This window comes from Notolepis coatsorum, assembly GCF_963971535.1.
Source record: "Notolepis coatsorum genome assembly, chromosome: 9".
Taxonomy (NCBI): domain Eukaryota; kingdom Metazoa; phylum Chordata; class Actinopteri; order Aulopiformes; family Paralepididae; genus Notolepis; species Notolepis coatsorum.
Genome location: NC_140173.1, coordinates 69199841 through 69218518, shown reverse-complemented (window position 1 = coordinate 69218518; position 18678 = coordinate 69199841). Strand labels below are relative to the sequence as shown.

General features: G+C 43.3%; 1 protein-coding gene across 1 annotated transcript in view; it reads right to left on the bottom strand.

The window, feature by feature from the left end:
• Positions 1 to 18678, bottom strand: part of LOC311234660 (stromal membrane-associated protein 1-like) — a gene marked incomplete at its 3' end in the record, with an annotated part of 396934 nt that overhangs the window by 288918 nt on the left and 89338 nt on the right. The window contains exon 2 of the mRNA XM_084321905.1: positions 1984 to 2117. Within this exon, the coding sequence (XP_084178031.1) occupies positions 1984 to 2117 (134 nt within the window). The remainder of the gene's footprint in view (positions 1 to 1983; positions 2118 to 18678) is intronic.

Below are 18678 nucleotides of genomic sequence, written 5' to 3'. Positions count from 1 at the left end.
TAGTTTGAATATGGCCATCGGTGATGTCATCTGGGAAATGTAATCCTTGTGTTGTGTTAATTACAGCTCCATGAAATGATGTAGATGAAAAAATAGCAACACCGTGTCTTCTAGGGACCGCTACCTAATAATTTCATGGAGATGTAATCAATACAAGGATTAAATGTCATCCCTGGTGGCACATATTCAAATGCATTTACTCTCAATAACTGTCGAACTAAACTAATGTGTGCAAAATGGTTTAGAGTTTTTGGACGTGTGTGAGATTATGTGCAAAAATAAGATCAACGTTGTTTTTTGGTAAACTTCCCCTTTATAAAAGGTAAATAATAGTCTTTCTTTACATATGAACGTCTTATAATATTAAACAGCCAGCTTGATCTCAATCTAAGTAATGACATAGTGGGATATGAATTTTGATACATTTGCAAAAATACTTTGCTTTTATTTGAAGGTTATGGAAGAGGAACAATTACAAAAGGGAAAGTGAAAGAATCCTTGTGATCGTCTCAGATAATCGTGATTAGATTAGATTAAAATGTATTGTCATCATACAGCATAAGTATAGTACAATGAAATAAGGTTTGACATCCAACCAGAGTGCAAATGTAACAGTAAAGTGCAATAGTAATATACAATGTACAGGTGATAAAACAGAATATAAAATGTGGTATATAAATTAGTACTACTGATTAATAGTGCTAATCAGATGTGTACAGAGTTGTAGTATTAATATGTACAGTGATAGAGGTGACACTGGTAGTAAGTCATACTTGACAGCAGCGTAACTAGTAAGAGTAAGTAAGCGATATGTAGGCAGACTCATTGTTGTTTTTGATGAGGCCCACCACCGTTGTGTCGTCTGCAAACTTGATAATGGTGTTGGTGCCATGTATAGGAGTGGGTGAAGAGGGAGTAGAGGAGAGGGCTCAGCACACAGCCCTGTGGGACACCGGTGTTCAGGGTGAGGAGGTCTGTTAGTTAGGAAGTCATGTATCCAGCTGCAGACAGAGGGGTTGATGTCGAGGTCCTTGGTTTCCTTGAGGACATGACTTTGGAGATGAGTTTGGAAGGGACGATGGTGTTGAATGCTGAGCTGAAGTCGATGAACAGCATTCTCCCCATGGGTGTTGCTCTCGTTCGGGTGGGAGATGGAGGAACGTAGCGCAGAGGAGATGGCATCCTCCGTGCTCCTGTTCTCACGGTGTGTGAACTGGTGTTCATCCAGTGAGGGCGATGGGTCAGATTAAAGACGAGGACCAGCATCACAAAGTACTTGATGATAGCGGGGGTGAGTGCAACAGGGCGGAAGTCAGAGGAGTGATCCGATACGATGGAGGTGCTTTTGAAGCACGTAGGGAAAACCGCCCGGGCTAATGGTTGTAATTAAATGTCAGTCAGGATGCCATCGGAGCCGGCGACCTCACGTGCATTAATCCTGCTCAGGGAGAGTGAGGGGTTGATGGGCAGCAGGGAGGACAGCCCTGACGGGTGCCTCCTGGTCGTCCCTGTCGAAGTGGGTGTAAAGGTTATTGAGCTCATCGGGGAGGGAGGGGTCAGTGGTAGGGGGGGGGGGGGGGTTGTTGGTGGGTTTATAATCTGTGATGGTCTGGATGCCCCGCCACATGCGTCAGGGGTCAGAGTTGTTAAAGTGCTTCTCAGTCCTAAGCGTGTGGCTGTGCTTGGCCCACCTGATGCCTTTTCAGGTTAGAAGAAGTCTTTCTTTGTTATGCAGCAACACACACATGTAAGATGGGCGGCACACAGGAACACACGCACACATGCATTGGGTCGCTGATGAAATGCCTCTCTGCGCTTAACCCAGGACCTTCTTGCAGTGAGGAGACAGTGTTAATCACTACACCGTGGCGCTTATCCCTGGCTGAACAGTAGGCCTGCACATCACCAGATCTGAAAGCGGTGTTGTGTGCCTTTAGCTGTATACGGAGCTCTCTGTTCATCCACGGCGTGTGTGTGTGTTACCTGGATCTGTTCAGGAGTCCACTGGTCCAGGTTGACAGACTTCACCCTGGAGATGTGAACGCCCAGGTTACGGTGAATACCAGCACAGCGGATACACATAAACACCCCCAGGTTCCAGGAAGCCCACCGTGGTCCTGCAGGACCAGAGACAGAGAGAGACAGAGACAGAGACAGAGACAGAGACAGAGACAGAGACAGAGACAGAGACAGAGACAGAGAAAGAGAGAGAGAGAGAGAGAGAGAGAGAGAGAGAGAGAGAGAGAGAGAGAGAGAGAGAGAGAGAGAGAGAGAGGAGAGAGAGGAGAGAGAGAGAGAGAGAGAGAGAGAGAGAGAGAGATGTTAGCCATGTCAGTGTTTCTGCTACAGTATCATCTCGTCATTGTTATGCAGGACAGGACAGAGCACAACAACGCTACATTTCCGACAGCGCCCTGGCCAGGGCTCGAACCCGCAACCTTCCCATTGAGAGCCAGGGGGCCCTACCCATGTAGCCACACTTCTGAGATACATTCAAGAACATAACAGTATAGTACAAATAAACAGGACAATGAGACAGTAGCAGGTCAAGGAAAACAGTTACAAGTTGACAATGTTCTGTTCATTAATAATCTAAAACAGTTACAAGTTGACAATGTTCTGTTCATTAATAATCTAAAACAGTTACAAATTGACAATGTTCTCTTGTTGATTAATAATCAAAAAAAGTTACAAGTTGACAATGTTCACAAAAGTGTCCACACACGATATGATTCTCCAGCCAACTATGTAACTGGTTAACATCAATGACGCCATTAACGTAGAGCCATATGAAATCGGCGATCACAGAATCGCGGACGGAATCGCGGAATTGAGCAATAAAAATGGAATCAACTGTATAAAAAAAAAAAAAAAAAAAAAAAAAATTATAATGTTTTTTTTTTTTTTTTATTATTTATTGTTGTGGGACTTGTACAGCACTTTGTTCAACTTTGTCAGTGCTGTAAAGTTTAAACCTTTTTAAATCTTAGACAAACAAAACACTTTGCTTTCATGAAATATTGTAAGCCGTCATTTGAGGCTTTATAAAAGCAGCACAATGAACACAAATCTGTCAGTGCCGAGTCTGACCTCATCTTAAATAACAAACAGCATTGCTTGTTGTAATTAACAAAGAGAGGCAGAGTTGATTTTGCAAAAAAAAATATATATATCATTTATATTTTTATATTTTTTAATAATCAAATTTTATTTTCATATTCGAATCCCATGCCCATCGAACGAAGCTTCGAAGCTTCGAAGTATTTAAGACAGCCCTATTAAATGGACTGTTATATCTTATTAAATTGTGGACATTTATTCATTCCCACTTATTAGACACTATTTCTGATGGTAAAATGAGCGTACAAAGCAAAATACAGAATTCTGAAATATTAAAACGGAAAAAACGGAATTTGGAAAAAAATAAAATGGAATTTGGAAAAAAATAAAACGGATTTCATATGGCTCTACATTAACGCCCGCTGCACTTGACATGAATTATGACGGTTCATTCCGCTTGGAGGTTGGTGTCTGAGAGGAGAGGAGAGGAACGGTGACGCCAGGAGAGTCGATTCACTGGAACAGAAGCCAAAATGTTGTTATCCTTATTATAAGGTTTTGAGCATTAGGCCATTTAAATGCTTTATGCTTTTATAGCATGGATCTGTTCATCTAATGCTACATATACAGCCCTAGCCCACTGCCATGGATGCAAAAAAAAATAAAAAATAATAATAATAATCATGAATGAATTAATTAAAATTCCCATCCCTAGACCAGTAGCCTACATAGTCATCCTAATGACAGCCTGGTGATTATTAAGCATCCTGCCAAGACAGAAATAGACGATGACAGAGTGAATGCTGTACTTAGTGGGGGGTGCATTGATTTGAACCTTTTGGACGATAACCATTTTCTGCGCTCTGCCCTCTCTAATGAAACATTGTGTGTGTGTGTGTGTGTGTGTGTGTGTGTGTGTGTGTGTGTGTGTGTGTGTGTGTGTGTGTGTGTGTGTGTGTGTGTGTGTGTGTGTGTGTGTGTGTGATATGAGGACTGTGTGTAACTAGGAAGGACATGAGGACTGTGTGTGTGTGTGTGTGTGTGTGTATGTGTGTGTGTGTGTGTGTGTGTGTGTGTGTGTGTGTGTGTGTGTGTGTGTGTGTGTGTGTGTGTGTGTGTGTGTGTGTGTGTGTGTGTGATATTAGGACTGTGTGTAACTAGGAAGGACATGAGGACTGTGTGTGTGTGTGTGTGTGTGTGTGTGTGTGTGTGTGTGTGTGTGTGTGTGTGTGTGAGGGATATGAGGACTGTGTGTAACTAGGAAAGACATGAGGACTGTGTGTGTGTGTGTGTGTGTGTGTGTGTGTGTGTGTGTGTGTGTGTGTGTGTGTGTGTGTGTGTGTGTGTGTGTGTGTGTGTGAGGGATATGAGGACTGTGTGTAACTAGGAAGGTATGAATATAATATCAGCACCCCTAGGGTTAAGTGACCTGAGGTTGAATGCCCACTCCATTAAGGTACAGGACTATAGGTGAGATGTTAGCACTACGAGAATAAGACTGCTAGTTTATAAAAAAAAAAAAAAAAAATTATGGTTAAATGGTGCATTTATATAACTCTTTTATCCAAAGTGCTTTTTGTTCCTCACATTTTACCCATTCACTCACACATTCACACACCGACGGCAGAGGCGACCATGCAAGGTGCCAAGCTGCTCACCGGGAGCAATTATGGGTTAACACATTAACTGCCACGGAGTTTGCCCGTCTCAACCACTCTCTGCCACCACTCTAAGCCTATGGAGATGTTCACCTTCTTTGCAGGGCTATAACTTTTTAAATTGTATTGCTAAATTGACATTACTATGGCCCATTCAACATCGATTATCTATCATTCAGGATGTAGGAACGTTATACTTTTTCATTCATAGATTCATACGAAAATACCGTCTAGAATATAAATGTTATCGTTTTCTGCAGTAATTCCTAGAACGTGAGTTATAGGCATAAACGCATATATAGATTATCAACTGCCGTTTGTTGCCGATACACGCTATCTAAATTTCAACTGTACATGATCCTAAACGTTATGACTGATCATGCACGGATGAACGGAGGGACGGGGGGGGGGGTCGTTTATAATTCCGTGATCGTCAGTAAATGCTTTATGTAGTATGGGTGATATATTGATCAGAGCAGTTTGCATTAATAATAATAAACAAACACGCTGAAAGTATCGTTACTGTCCTCTTACCATTCGCCGATGAGACTGGAGGAAAAAGATCCCACTTATTTGACGGCCATCTACTAGATCCATTTACGGTTTGTATAATAATAAACGCCCAAATCATATCGATTATTGAGTTATGGCAGGGATCCATATACACGTATGTGTGTCTAGAGTCCCGCTACAATATGTGAGTGCCGGACGCATTTTCCAGATGCACGGAGATCACCAGAGATCCATTTCCGGTTGTAACTCGCCGATCATCCACCAGGGCGGCAGTATTGAAGCGTTGCAGAGTTGTGCAGGCTCCCACTGTATCAGCCGAGGCTGGGTGAGGGAAATATGAATACCATGGCGAGAAAATGAAATATGATATCAATAACGTCGTACGCCGTGGTTTGGCAGAATTAGCATGACCTTGAAACACGTTGTACGGCGTTATTGCCGCCAGATGTGTTAAGTGTCTTGCTCAAGGACACTTCGACACGCTGCCCGGGAGGAACGGGAATCAAGTCTCGAGTATTTTAACTAGAGTCCAGTCCAGGTCAAGTCTCCAGTATTTTAACTAGAGTCCAGTCCAGGTCAAGTCTCTCAGTATTTGAACTAGAGTCCAGTCCAGGTCAAGTCTCAAGTATTTTAACTAGAGTCCAGTCCAGGTCAAGTCTCAAGTATTTTAACTAGAGTCCAGTCCAGGTCAAGTCTCAAGTATTTTAACTAGAGTCCAGTCCAGGTCAAGTCTCAAGTATTTTAACTAGAGTCCAGTCCAAGTCAAGTCTCAAGTATTTTAACTAGAGTCCAGTCCAGGTCAAGTCTCAAGTATTTTAACTAGAGTCCAGTCTAGGTCAAGTCTCAAGTATTTGATCTAGAGTTCAGTCCAAGTCATCAGGTTAGAAATAAGCACTGTGATAAGCAATATGATACACACTGTGATCCATACTGTGATAAGCAATATGATACACTGTGATCCATACTGTGATAAGCAATATGATACACACTGTGATCCATACTGTGATAAGCAATATGATACACACTGTGATCCATACTGTGATAAGCAATATGATACACACTGTGATCCATACTGTGCAACATGCCTGTAAGTGCCAGTATTGTGGGTACGGTGGAGCGTGTCTAAGAGTTAGTCTAGACTCCCCCGTCACGTCAGGAGATGATACAACATTCTTCTCAGAGCATCGTGTTCCAGCAGCAGAGGCACCTGGTGTTGTTTGTGCTCCAGGCTGCACTGTGCTTTCTGATGATGCGTTCAGTGACCCCCCCCCCCACTGTACTTTCTGCTGATGCGCTCAGTGACCCCCCCCCCCCCCCCCCCCCCCCACCAGGCACTGTGCTTTCTGATGCGCTCAGTGACCCCCCCCCACCAGGCACTGTGCTTTCTGATGTGCTCAGTGACCCCCCCCCCCACCAGGCACTGTGCTTTCTGCTGATGCGCTCAGTGACCCCCCCCCCCTACCAGGCACTGTGCTTTCTGATGCGCTCAGCATCAGATTTTAAAAGCGCACCAAAGCAGCCAAATCAGACTGTGAAGTTATCTGAGGTGGGGGCAGCTGGGAAGGACTGTGTACGTGCAAGAAGATTACTATTATTACCGTCATTACTATTAACGTGTTAGTGTCATCAGTTTGGGAAATCCCAGTTTGTGGTGGGCTCGCTCGATATTGTGCGACAGCCCGCCACATATAAACCTACGACGTATAGGGGAAACACTTTTATCCAAAGCGCTTCACAACTTATGCCTCACATTCACCCATTCACTCACACATTCACACACCGACGGCGGAGGCGACCATGCAAGGTGCCGACCTGCTCATCGGGAGCAGTTAGGGGTTAAGTGTCTCGCTCAAGGACACTTCCGACACCCTGCCGGGAGGAGCCGGAACCGAACCGGGAACCTTCAGATTACTAGACGACCGCTCTACCTCCTGAGCAACTGTCTGACCAGCACTACTATTTTATAGATCAGTACGACCAAATGGACCAGAACTGCTACAGTATGAAGTGGTCTAATCAGGGACGGTGGCACCAAGCGAGCGGTCAGTCGGCAGGTTCACCAGGAAAGCTGGAGAGAGCACAGCCTGTTAATGCAGCGTGTAATGGCTTCTTGTAAACCAGGTAGTGTCTCCAAAAATTCCAAAACGAGATCCAGGGTATTATGAATTAAATTTAGAGCTGGGCCGTTAACGGCGTTAACGTGCTGCGTTATCGCGAGACTAGTATCGTGCGATAATATAATTGACGCCGTTAATCTTTTTCTCAACGTTGGGTCTGTATTGTCCTTAAATACTTGCCGTAGTTCCCAGCTGTGGTACCAGGAAGTGATTGCACTACCGGAGCTGTAGTCAGAATAATGTGTTAAACTAAAGTAGTGGTCCGGTAATCATTGTTATACAGGTGAGGTTAAGAAGTCCTCAGGATATAACACAATTCGGCGATGAGGACGTCTGAATCTGCGCAATGCAAGAAAAAAGAAGTCCGTTGCAAGCTTTGTTTACATTATTAATGTTAGCATGTTAGCTCACGTTGATACGGGCGGCACTGGGAAACATCTACAAGAGGAGGAAATCCACTTTACACACTAAAGGAAGGATCGACTGGACTATCGTGAGTGTTTACAACAGAAATGGCTTGGGTTATTGGAAATATTGGACCGTTTGATGACAATGTAGCCCCTTTCGTGACTGTGATGCACGGAGTGAATCCACAGTCACTTGCTCCTCAATAGGAAACTAACCTAGATTTACCATGAAGGACTGGTTCTGGCTGAACCGTTCGTTATACAAGAATCACAGAGACGTTTCAAAGGTGCTCACAGTTGCACAAGAGTTTCGGACAGAGATACGGGATGGTTTGAAAGCTCTGCGTTGCTAATAAACATTTTAAATAATTTTTATAAACTGCTCAAAACGGCATTATTTCCGCCGTTGGGTGATCACAGCGCATGCGCAACATTGCGCACCATCCCTTATCTCTGTCCGAAATCCTCGTGCCACTGTGAGTACCTTTGTAATTTCTCTGTGATTCTTGTATAACGAACGGTTCGGCCAGAACCAGTCCTTCATGGTAAATCTAGGTTGGTTTCCTATTGAGGAGCAAGTGACTGTGGATTCACTCAGTGCATCACAGTCATGAAAGGGGCTAATGACAATGTGGAGCAAATAAATGAAAATGGGGGACCCTGATGTAAACAAGACAAACGTCTTTCTCTGGTCTGCATCCCCTTAACAATTGTATGTATTGAGCCATTCTGCAATCTGTTAAATAACGTTTTCATTCATTCATTCATTCATTCATTCATTCATTCATTCATTCATTCATTCATGGAACTGTTACACTGAGCTTGCACTGAATTTGTTGAGAAACCTGCTTCTGCAGCAGTCTGTGGGTGAGCAACCAGTCAGCAGCATTGTGAATTTAGAGATTCACTAAAAGACACATTGAGAGACAGGTTTGTCTGTGGATTAAGAAATGAAGGTTCACAGAAGAAACTACTGACAGAGAGTGATTTGACACTGGAGAGAGCTGTCAATATCAGTGTAACAATGTTAATGGCATCAAAGGAAGGGCACAGAAAATTACGATAAATCTGGTTTTAAAAGAAACACTGGAAATTACAAAAAGAAGAGACATGTTCATGCTGTTGAACAAGGAGATAGAACAGCTAGTGACTCCTCAGATGAAGAGGAGAGGATAAATCTCCTCCTCTGGTCATTATTTGGGTAGAACACACCTATTTTGAACACCTTCGGCAGACTTTTTTTTTTTTTAGCCATTTTAATCTAGATTAATCTAGATTAATTCCAGGATTTCAGGTAGATTAATCTAGATTAAAAAATGAATCTATGCCCAGCTCTAATTAAATTATAGGTTTATTTTGAAACATCTGAAGAATCTAAAGAAAACACCAAAAGAAAGATTCTAATACTAAAAAAAATAACTGAATTCTCACACTGATGTGGTTTAAAGAAATATTTATATCCTGGCACCTTCACCAAACATTTTGGCCATGCCTAGGCCTTCTCTTCCTGCTCATTAAGCCACCTGAGAACCAAAAGTCCCCGCCACCTACCCTCAATGTGCACTACCAACCTTTGGATACTAGGTGGGGTAGATGACTACAGAGGTGCAGAAAACGAATGTAAATAAATAATAGATACACTAAGAACACAACAGAATGGTTCCAACACAGCACGTCCAGTCCAAGTCAAGTCTCGAGTCGTTGAACTAGAGTCCAGTCCAAGTCAAGTCTAGAGTCTTTGAACTAGAGTCTAAGTCAAGTCTCGAGTCTTTGAACTAGAGTCCAAGTCAAGTCTCAGTATTTGAACTAGAGTCCAGGTCAAGTCTCAAGTCTTTGAAGTTTGAACTAGAGTCCAGTCCAGGTCACGTCGCGAGTCTTTGAACTAGAGTCCAAGTCAAGTCTCGAGTCTTTGAACTAGAGTCCAGGTCAAGTCTCGAGTCTTTGAACTAGAGTCCAGGTCAAGTCTTGAGTCTTTGAAGTTTGAACTAGAGTCCAGTCCAGGTCAAGTCTCGAGTCTTTGAAGTTTGAACTAGAGTCCAGTCCAGGTCACGTCTAGAGTCTTTGAAGTTTGAACTAGAGTCCAGTCCAGGTCAAGTCTCGAGTCTTTGAAGTTTGAACTAGAGTCCAAGTCAAGTCTCAGTCTTTGAACTAGAGTCCAGGTCAAGTCTAGAGTCTTTGAAGTTTGAACTAGAGTCCAGTACAGGTTACGTCGAGTCTTTGAACTAGAGTCCAGTCCAGGTCACGTAGAGTCTTTAAACTAGAGTCCAGTCCAGGTCAAATCTGTCTTTTGGGCACAAGGCCAAGTCAAGTCTCAAGGCTGTGATCACAAGTCTGAGCCAAGTCAAGTCTCAAGGCTGTGATCACAAGTCTGAGCCAAGTCAAGTCTCAAGGCTGTGATCACAAGTCTGAGCCAAGTCAAGTCTCAAGGCTGTGATCACAAGTCTGAGCCAAGTCAAGTCTCAAGGCTGTGATCACAAGTCTGAGCCAAGTCAAGTCTCAAGGCTGTGATCACAAGTCTGAGCCAAGTATCTTTAAGCTAGCGGCCAGTCGGCAGGTTCACCAGTAAAGCTGGAGAGAGTGCAGCCTGTTAATGCAGCATCGCTAGCATCACGGTGGGCCTGACGGCAGTATTATGGCGTTAGAAAGCAGAGTATTAGCGTAATGCAAACGGCTCAGCCGCTGATAAGAGGGACTTTGATGCTTATCAGTACATTGCACTTCACATGGCCCCGCCTGCTTTTGGGATAAGCACTCTGTCAAAAGCCCGCTGGAGGGTGCGTGCACACACACACACACACACACACACACACACACACACACACACACACACACACACACACACACACACACACACACACACACACACACACACACACACACACACACACACACACACACACACACACACACACACACACACACACACACACACACACACACACACACACACACACACACACACACACACACACACACACACACACACACACGCCTAGATCCTTTCATCACACACACACCATAGCCTAGATCCTTTCATAAAACATTCTAAATGCCTGCTTCCTGTCGCAGTGTTTATAAGTACAATAGCTGACAGGAAACACACTGGGGTTCAAGCCATTTCCCTAAAAGAGCTATACACATACGTGGGAATAGGGCTGAACAGAGTTAATTAGGCCAAATCTAGGGCTGTATATATATATAATATACAAATAATAATACAACGGTTTTCTGGGCTCATAAGAAAGCAATGAAGTAGCAAAAAGTAAGCGAGTTTTTGCAAAACAATGAATATCAAGTTTTCCCACTAGCTTCTGCTTCAGCGTTTCTATTGAGAAGAATAAATCAAGCGTGCTCTCAATTATATTTAGAAAAGCAAATGACTTCTGCAAATGATACGCTGAAAGTAAACGCTTTATTTCACTCTAACAATGAAAAGTTAGAGTTTCATTCTCTCTCTCCCTCTCTAAATTGACCCATATTTTAATATTTTTTTATTGAGCCTTTATTTAACCAGGTTTGTCCCAATTCGATACTATGTTTGTTTCTGACTCAAAAACTCTGGCAGAAGCTACCTCCTGAATTGGATAAACTGATGGCAGTGAATGTTAACAGAGATGTGCTTTATAACTTTTAAATCTAGTGCTTAACATAGATGTGCTTTATCATAAGAGATGTGCTTTATCATTTTAAATATAGTGCTTAACACATTGGGCGCCAGCCATTAGCCTGGTCCTTGTGGCTAACGTGCCAGGTTTCCATAGCATATTTTCACTGTGGCGTCACTATGTTTGGAGAGCTATATCTATATTTTATATTATAGCTATGGAGACAATACTATGGTCATTTGACAGTGACTTTCTTCCGTCGAACATGCAAAAAAAGAGATATTTTTCATGCATACGTTTGCGCGTTATCCCGTGGTGAGTATAGTTTAGGAGTGATCCGGGATAATTCCTGAAAAGAGTTATAGGGCGCTACGTGTATTCTACTATAAGCGTTGGCGTTTCTTGCCTGGACACGCTACTTTTTCCAAATCAAATGTATATAATAGGTATTATGTTTCATCATGAATGCATGAAAGGGGGGGGCGGGTGGTTTTTAAATTTTTGCTTTATCATTTTAAATAGTGCTTAACAGAGATGTGCTTTATTCATTTTAAATATAGTGCTTTTAAAACAGAGATGTGCTTTATTCATTTTAAATAGTGCTTAACAGAGATGTGCTTTATTCATTTTAAATATAGTGCTTAACAGATATGTGCTTTATTCATTTTAAATCTAGTGCTTAACATATATGTGTTTTATAACTTTTGCAGGAAATTATGTGATAAGAGCTCTGGCCTGGTTCCAGTTAGAAGCAGCAACACAGATAGGCCTTTCACACCGGCCAGGCTCTGTGCCAGAGCCGGTTCCCGAACCCAATCTCGAACCAGCCGGTGCGTTCACACCGGGATTAATTGGTTCGGAACGTGAAAAATCGGTGCTCAGCTGGAACCGAAAAAGTTGTTTTTTTCCTTGCGAACCGTGACATCATCAGTACAGTACAGTGAGCGTGTCATATTCTAGGCTGTCAGGACAAGCGAAAACGGCGTTTCGAGGTTCGGCATTGCACTCAATCGATCCATTCAACAGGAAGCGATTTGCGACTGATCTCAAAATGATATTAGATTACACGGTATTTTTTATTATACAGCACAAGTACAATACACCATCCAACCAGAGTGGATAAATAAATGCTCCAGAAATAAATATGCATGGAGAAAGGTAGTGAGCATAAGCGTGCAAGCACACACAAACACACACACACACACACACATACTGTATACGTTCTAAATTAATCGTTCCAGCAAAGTAGGCTTCTATTATTCTAATGACTTGTTTTATTGGGTATCATACTGTAGTAGTAAATCCTGTAGAACATGACATATTAGCATGACATCTGATTTATTATATACTAACCGACTGCGCAATTGGCTCTTGACAAGTGTAAACTATGGATTAGTCAGTTGCAGTTAACGTCGGACCCTTTAGCTCAACTGGTTAGTGCGGCTGCCTGTGGATCCTATGGTCCCAGCCAGGTTCAAATCTCTCGGTTACACAATTTTTTATATATTTTTTTTCATTCATTTATGCATTTATTTATTTCTGAAGCATTTCTTTATCCACTCTGGTTGGATGGTGTATTGTACTTGTGCTGTATAATGACAATACATTTTTATCAGATCTCATCTTGAGATCGCTACCTGTTGAGTATGGTGCAGATGCAATGCCGAACCTTTGAAGCTGTTTTGCACACAGCACATTTTGCCACTGTTGTGTTTAGGGATGCACGATAATTATCGGGCCGATATCAGCAATTATGACGTCATCCCGATAAACTCGATAACGTTATTAATAGCTCCGATAATTTAATATATTTTTTGGTAAAAAAAAATGCCGTGTGGGTGAATTGGAATGAAGTGCGTTTGTTTTGACTAAAGGCTCCTCCCGTTTTGTCAGTACTGTGCTACGACTGACAGCGTGTGGTTTAGGAACAGGGCGTTTTACACAAATCCAGCGCTCCCTTACTTGGCTGTGACGTAGCCACGCAAGTTAACAACAAAGATGGCCGCGTCGGTACTCGGAGTTTCAGAGTAAAAAGATCGCTTGCTATTTGTAATAAATGCAATGCAGACGTTCCAGAAGGAGGGAAAAGGGCAACAACTTGCAATACATCCAGCCCGACGGGTCATCTGCGGCATCACCACCGCCACGACGGACAGACAGACCGGCGCATGCAGTTCAGCGTCGCGGAGATCCAGCAGCTTGTCGATGTGCTAATAGCCTCAGCAAGCTAACGTTAGCTGTCGATCTGCTGGAGCCAGCTAACGTTAGGTTGCTGAGGCTATTAGCACATCGACAAGCTGCTGGATCTCCCGAATGCTAACGTTAGCTTGACTGGTTGCTGGCTAACTAATGAAGCTACTCGTCCCGTGAGATAACGGCGCTGCCTGGCTGGTTGCCCTTCTGTCAAACTTCTTTAATTTAGCAAACGATGCTAATGATGGTGATGCCGCAGGTGACCCGTTGTTGTGGTGGTGATGTGTCCACTCAAAGCCTCTTTATCAAGGCTCCGCTTTGAAAAAAGAAGAACAAAAAGCTTCGAGTGTCTTAGGTTGGATGCACCACAAGCTGTTGACGGATTGTGAATTTTCATTTGGAAAAATAAATATGGTCACTTATCAGTCAAAACTGTTGTCTTGGCTTTTGTTTCTGTTGTCTGGTTAGGTCACATTTAAGTTGGTGTTAAGTTATTGTCCTGGGAAGTCTTTTTATGTATTATTATTGTATTGTGATATGTTTTGTTTCATGTTAAAAAAAAAAAATTTGATCAAAAAAAATATATACATTAAAAATGTTTTATAATACAATAAATATCGGTTATCGATATCGGTTATCGGCTTGAGGAGCATAAATTTATCGGTATCGGTATCGGTGTCAAAAAAGAAATATCGTGCATCCCTAGTTGTGTTCATATGGTTGTGTTGTGTTTACTTCCGCCTGAGTAATGCCCCCCGTTGATGACGGAGGGCGGTGGAACGTTGGTTCTGCTTAAATAGGTGTAAACGCAGGCTGGTTCTCCAGAAAGCACCAAGGTTCAGAGGCTCCAGAATGGAGCCGGTGTGAAAGCGCTCAGAGAGACAGAAATACACAGTCAACAAGCCAACGGACACACTGTTACCCTGGAGCCAGCACAACTTTACAACTCACAGGGGGGTGGGGGGGCAGCCAAGCATGAAATTAAGCCCCCGACTGTCAACCTGAGGATACTGGGATTGACACGTGCGTGTGTTTGCTTGTGTGTCGATGGCAAGACCTAGGAATAATTCAAGTGTGTATGCGTTTGTGTTTGTGTGTGCACGTACAGTATCTTTGCATGTAAATGGACTGCATTTATATTGCGTATGTGTCAATGGCAAGACCTAGAAATGTGTGTGTGTGTTTGTGTTTTGTGTGTGCATCAATGGCAGGACCTAGGCCTGGGGGGGGGGGGTGGTGTGTGTGTGTGTGTGTGTGTGTGTGTGTGTGTGTGTGTGTGTGTGTGTGTGTGTGTGTGTGTGTGTGTGTGTGTGTGCGTGCGTGCGTGTGTGGTGTGTGTTTTGCGTGTGTGTGTTTCCTGCTTGTGGCTGTGTGTGTAATGAGATAGTGCCAGGACCCGGACGGCGCTGTTCTTCGTCCTCTTCCTCACGTGTCCTTCCTCGAGAACTCTCTGCTGCCACTGTGCTGGTCATGTCTTCTTAAAATAGCCGAGGTCTAGACCTGCGGCTCGTTCTTAGCCCATTAATCAACCAGCCTGATCACCCAGTCAGTTCTAAGTAGACCAAGACAGCGATTAGACCAGTTTCGAGTTTGTTTATTTGTTTTTCATAGTATTTTTTGGGAAGGTTATTCGTATTATAATATCTAGCTTCACACACAGTAAATGTGCTCTGACCTTTACAGAAGCCATGAGGCTCTTTTCATTTCATTTTCACATGGACAATAATACAGGAAACAGATTCTGCTCGTTACATTCGGTCAGTAGACAAAACCGAATGCCTGCCGCAGCTGGGGAGTGTAGAGGTCTAAGCACTGGAGTGCAGTGTTGTAGTGGAGTCACTAAATCTCAAGTCCGAATCCAAGTCTGAGTCACCAAAGAAGACCCCAAGTCATCAAGGTTGAGTCCCCTCCACTCTGGCAGTCAAAGAGCTGACATACAGATAAAAAAGGTCTACATGATTAAACATAAATGACACAGCGGTCACCATTTCAAAGGGGGTTTATTTACTTAACATTAATATAAATAAATAATGTCACAGTATTAATATAGCCATCTATAGCTTATGCTAAAATGATTAGGGCCCATTTCCAAGTCATCAGTGATCAAGTACAAGTCGAGTCACAAGTCCTGAAAATCAGTACAGGACTCGTACTGACAACCTAGGATGGCTTAGAGTAGACGACTTGCAATGGGCCTGGTCTACAAGATACACTACATGACCAAGATACCCATGTACATGTCAAAATACTTCCCAAAGGTCAGTGAATACCACGATCACAACACCAGAGGGAGCTCCACAAATCATGTTAAACCCAGATTCGGCTCAAATAAGGGACTAAACACGTTTCGCAATTATGCCACATCAATGTGGAACGCCCTACCCAAAGCTGTAAAGGAATGTGGATCACTACCCACTTTCAAAACCTCTCTCAAGGGACACCTACGGGAGACTGCAATTCAACACTGGCCCCTGTAAATATCCTAACCCAACCCCCTCCAATGTACAGTCATTTACCTAGTATGGTTGTCAATAGTCCAATGTACAATTTTGTTTGTTTGTACAGTGTCTCCCCCCCCCCCCCCCCTCAATGTACAGTTTTGCTTGTTTATACAGTGTGCCCCCCCCCCCCCCCAACCACCTCCAATGTAAATTACCCAGTATGGTTGTCAATATCCCAATGTACCCAACCCCCCCCACCCAACCTCCTCCAATGTACAGTTTCTACGTCAAATGTATATACTCCCTTTTCTTGACTCCTTCTGTATCACAAACAGTACTGTATTTGCAAATCTGGTATGTCATAAATGTATAGATGTAGCAGTACTGACTATCTGTATGTCATGTATGTCATATATGTCCTGATGAATTGAAAATGGGGGACCCTGATGTAAACAAGACGAAAGTCTTTCTCTGGTCTGCATCCCCTTAACAATTGTGTGTATTGAGCTGTACTGTATTGTACCCATTCTGCAATCTGTTAATAAAGTTTTCAATCAGTGTAGAGGTCTAAGCACTCGCCTACCACCGCAAAGACCCGGGTTAAATTCCTGGCAGGGGTACCTCTGGCTTGGTCAGACGCAGTGTTAATTTCGTCAGCTATTTAACATTTTAGTTTTAGTCATGTCTGATTGATTGATTGATTGATTGATTGATTGATTGATTGATTGATTGATTGATTGATAATTGCATTAACTTTCTCTGCCAGCTATTATGCTCATCCTGTAGTAAATGTGCCACGCTTTAAAATAGGCATTTTCACTGTGCGTCGCTGTGTTTGCAGGGCTATATCTATATTCTATATTATAGCTATGGAGACAATACTATGGCTCATTTGACAGTAACTATCCCTCGTTCAACTTGTAAAAAAAAATTATGTTTTCATGTATACGTATTACATATATGTTATCCCGTCGTGAATATTGTATAGTTTCAGAGTGATACTGGCTAATTCCTGGGAACTGCGTTATGGAGCGATATGTGAATTTAGCTAAATGCGTTCGCGTTACTCGCCTGGACACGCTACTGTTTCTGATGCTCGGATCGTCATCAACGGCATTCGTTTTGAACACTACATACGTTGATCGACTGGATCGATATGAAATCATTGTAGGATCAAGGTGGAATTGACGTCAGATATTGATGTCCATCGGGTCCCCGACATAATCTGGCACAACACATGCATCAAGGGGCCATGGACACGTTCCAATGTGATCGGGTGAACCGCCAGACTTGCCTGGACCAAAATTATCTGCCCGGACAAGATTAGATGTGACACAGTCTGAAACAGGGTTTCAAAGGGTGGGCGATACTGCCACCTAGCAGGATCTGGCCGGTACTGGCCGGGGTCTCAGTATGCCTTTTAACACATTCGGGGCCATTGGGCTGAGTCTAATTAATGTCAAGAGGACCGGGGAATGTAAACAAACGTGGGGCTGTTTGTACAGCTAAATCTATACTTTATAGTATTGCTATCTGTCCATTCTCATTGTCAATTGAGTCCATAAACCGTCCCTTCAAAATGGCTTAAAGAAAAAATTCATCAATAGGTTCTCATTTTATAGCGCCGTGAATATAAGCGTTGTTCTGAAGGATCAGATTAAACCGAATATATATATTTATTTATATATATATATTTAATTGTATTTGTATATCCCCTGATATCCCTTGTATATTCCTTGTACAATATGCATTGAATATCCCTTCTAGTCTACTGAACATCCCATAATAGTCTCCATTCTACCATTGGACGAGACCTTGGTGCCAGGTCGCCATACCCCTCAGACCAGGTTCAATCGTACCGCTCAACATGTATGGACAAGTCCTAGTTCCGCGTAGGAATATGTCTACCGCACCACTAATGGTACTATTTGTTCATAGTGCGTATATATACTGCGCTATTAAAGTAGAGCTTTCTTTTAGTCCAGTTCCTTACCCTCCAACAGAGTGACAGACGCAAAAGCCTCCCCGCGAACCACGTGTGGGCAGTAAGGCCAATTCGGCCCAGTATCGGCATTGAGACATCGTGTATATTAATATTTGAATAGTCATATTTGGCACTATATCGTCGAGTTGGACGTATTCTATTAAGCTAATAATAGTCTATTCATATGTAGTGCCTCGTGCGGTAAGAGTTCTATAGTAATCAGCACCCCCATCGTTTCGGGCATCAGCTGGACGCTTATCCAGGGTGGTTGACCCCACGTGAAGCTGCACCCGAGGAGCTCCAGGCCAAAGAGCGAGTGGACCTGTATATTGGATTATTCTACCGACGACGGCTAGCCTTCCCCGGCTTGGATTATGCTTTGAGTACTTTGATTATTCTATGGATAAAGGCCAACACTGCGGTGTGTTGGAAATACCCCCCCCGGAGAGGACGACAGGTGAGAAGACGCTCTACACGACGAGGTCGCCTCACGTCTCTCCATCGTGGACCGGAGGACGCCGGCCACAGAGAGTCCAACTGCTTTCATCTGTGGATCGAGGATCGCTGGGCACCGGGTCGCACGACTGTGGGCTCTCCCAGGATACCCTCGGCCAGACGGGATACAGCCAGACTCTACCCCCCCCCTCCAGCTGTCCTACAAGCAGTCGGAACCTTCCCCTAGTGTATCCAGCTATATAAT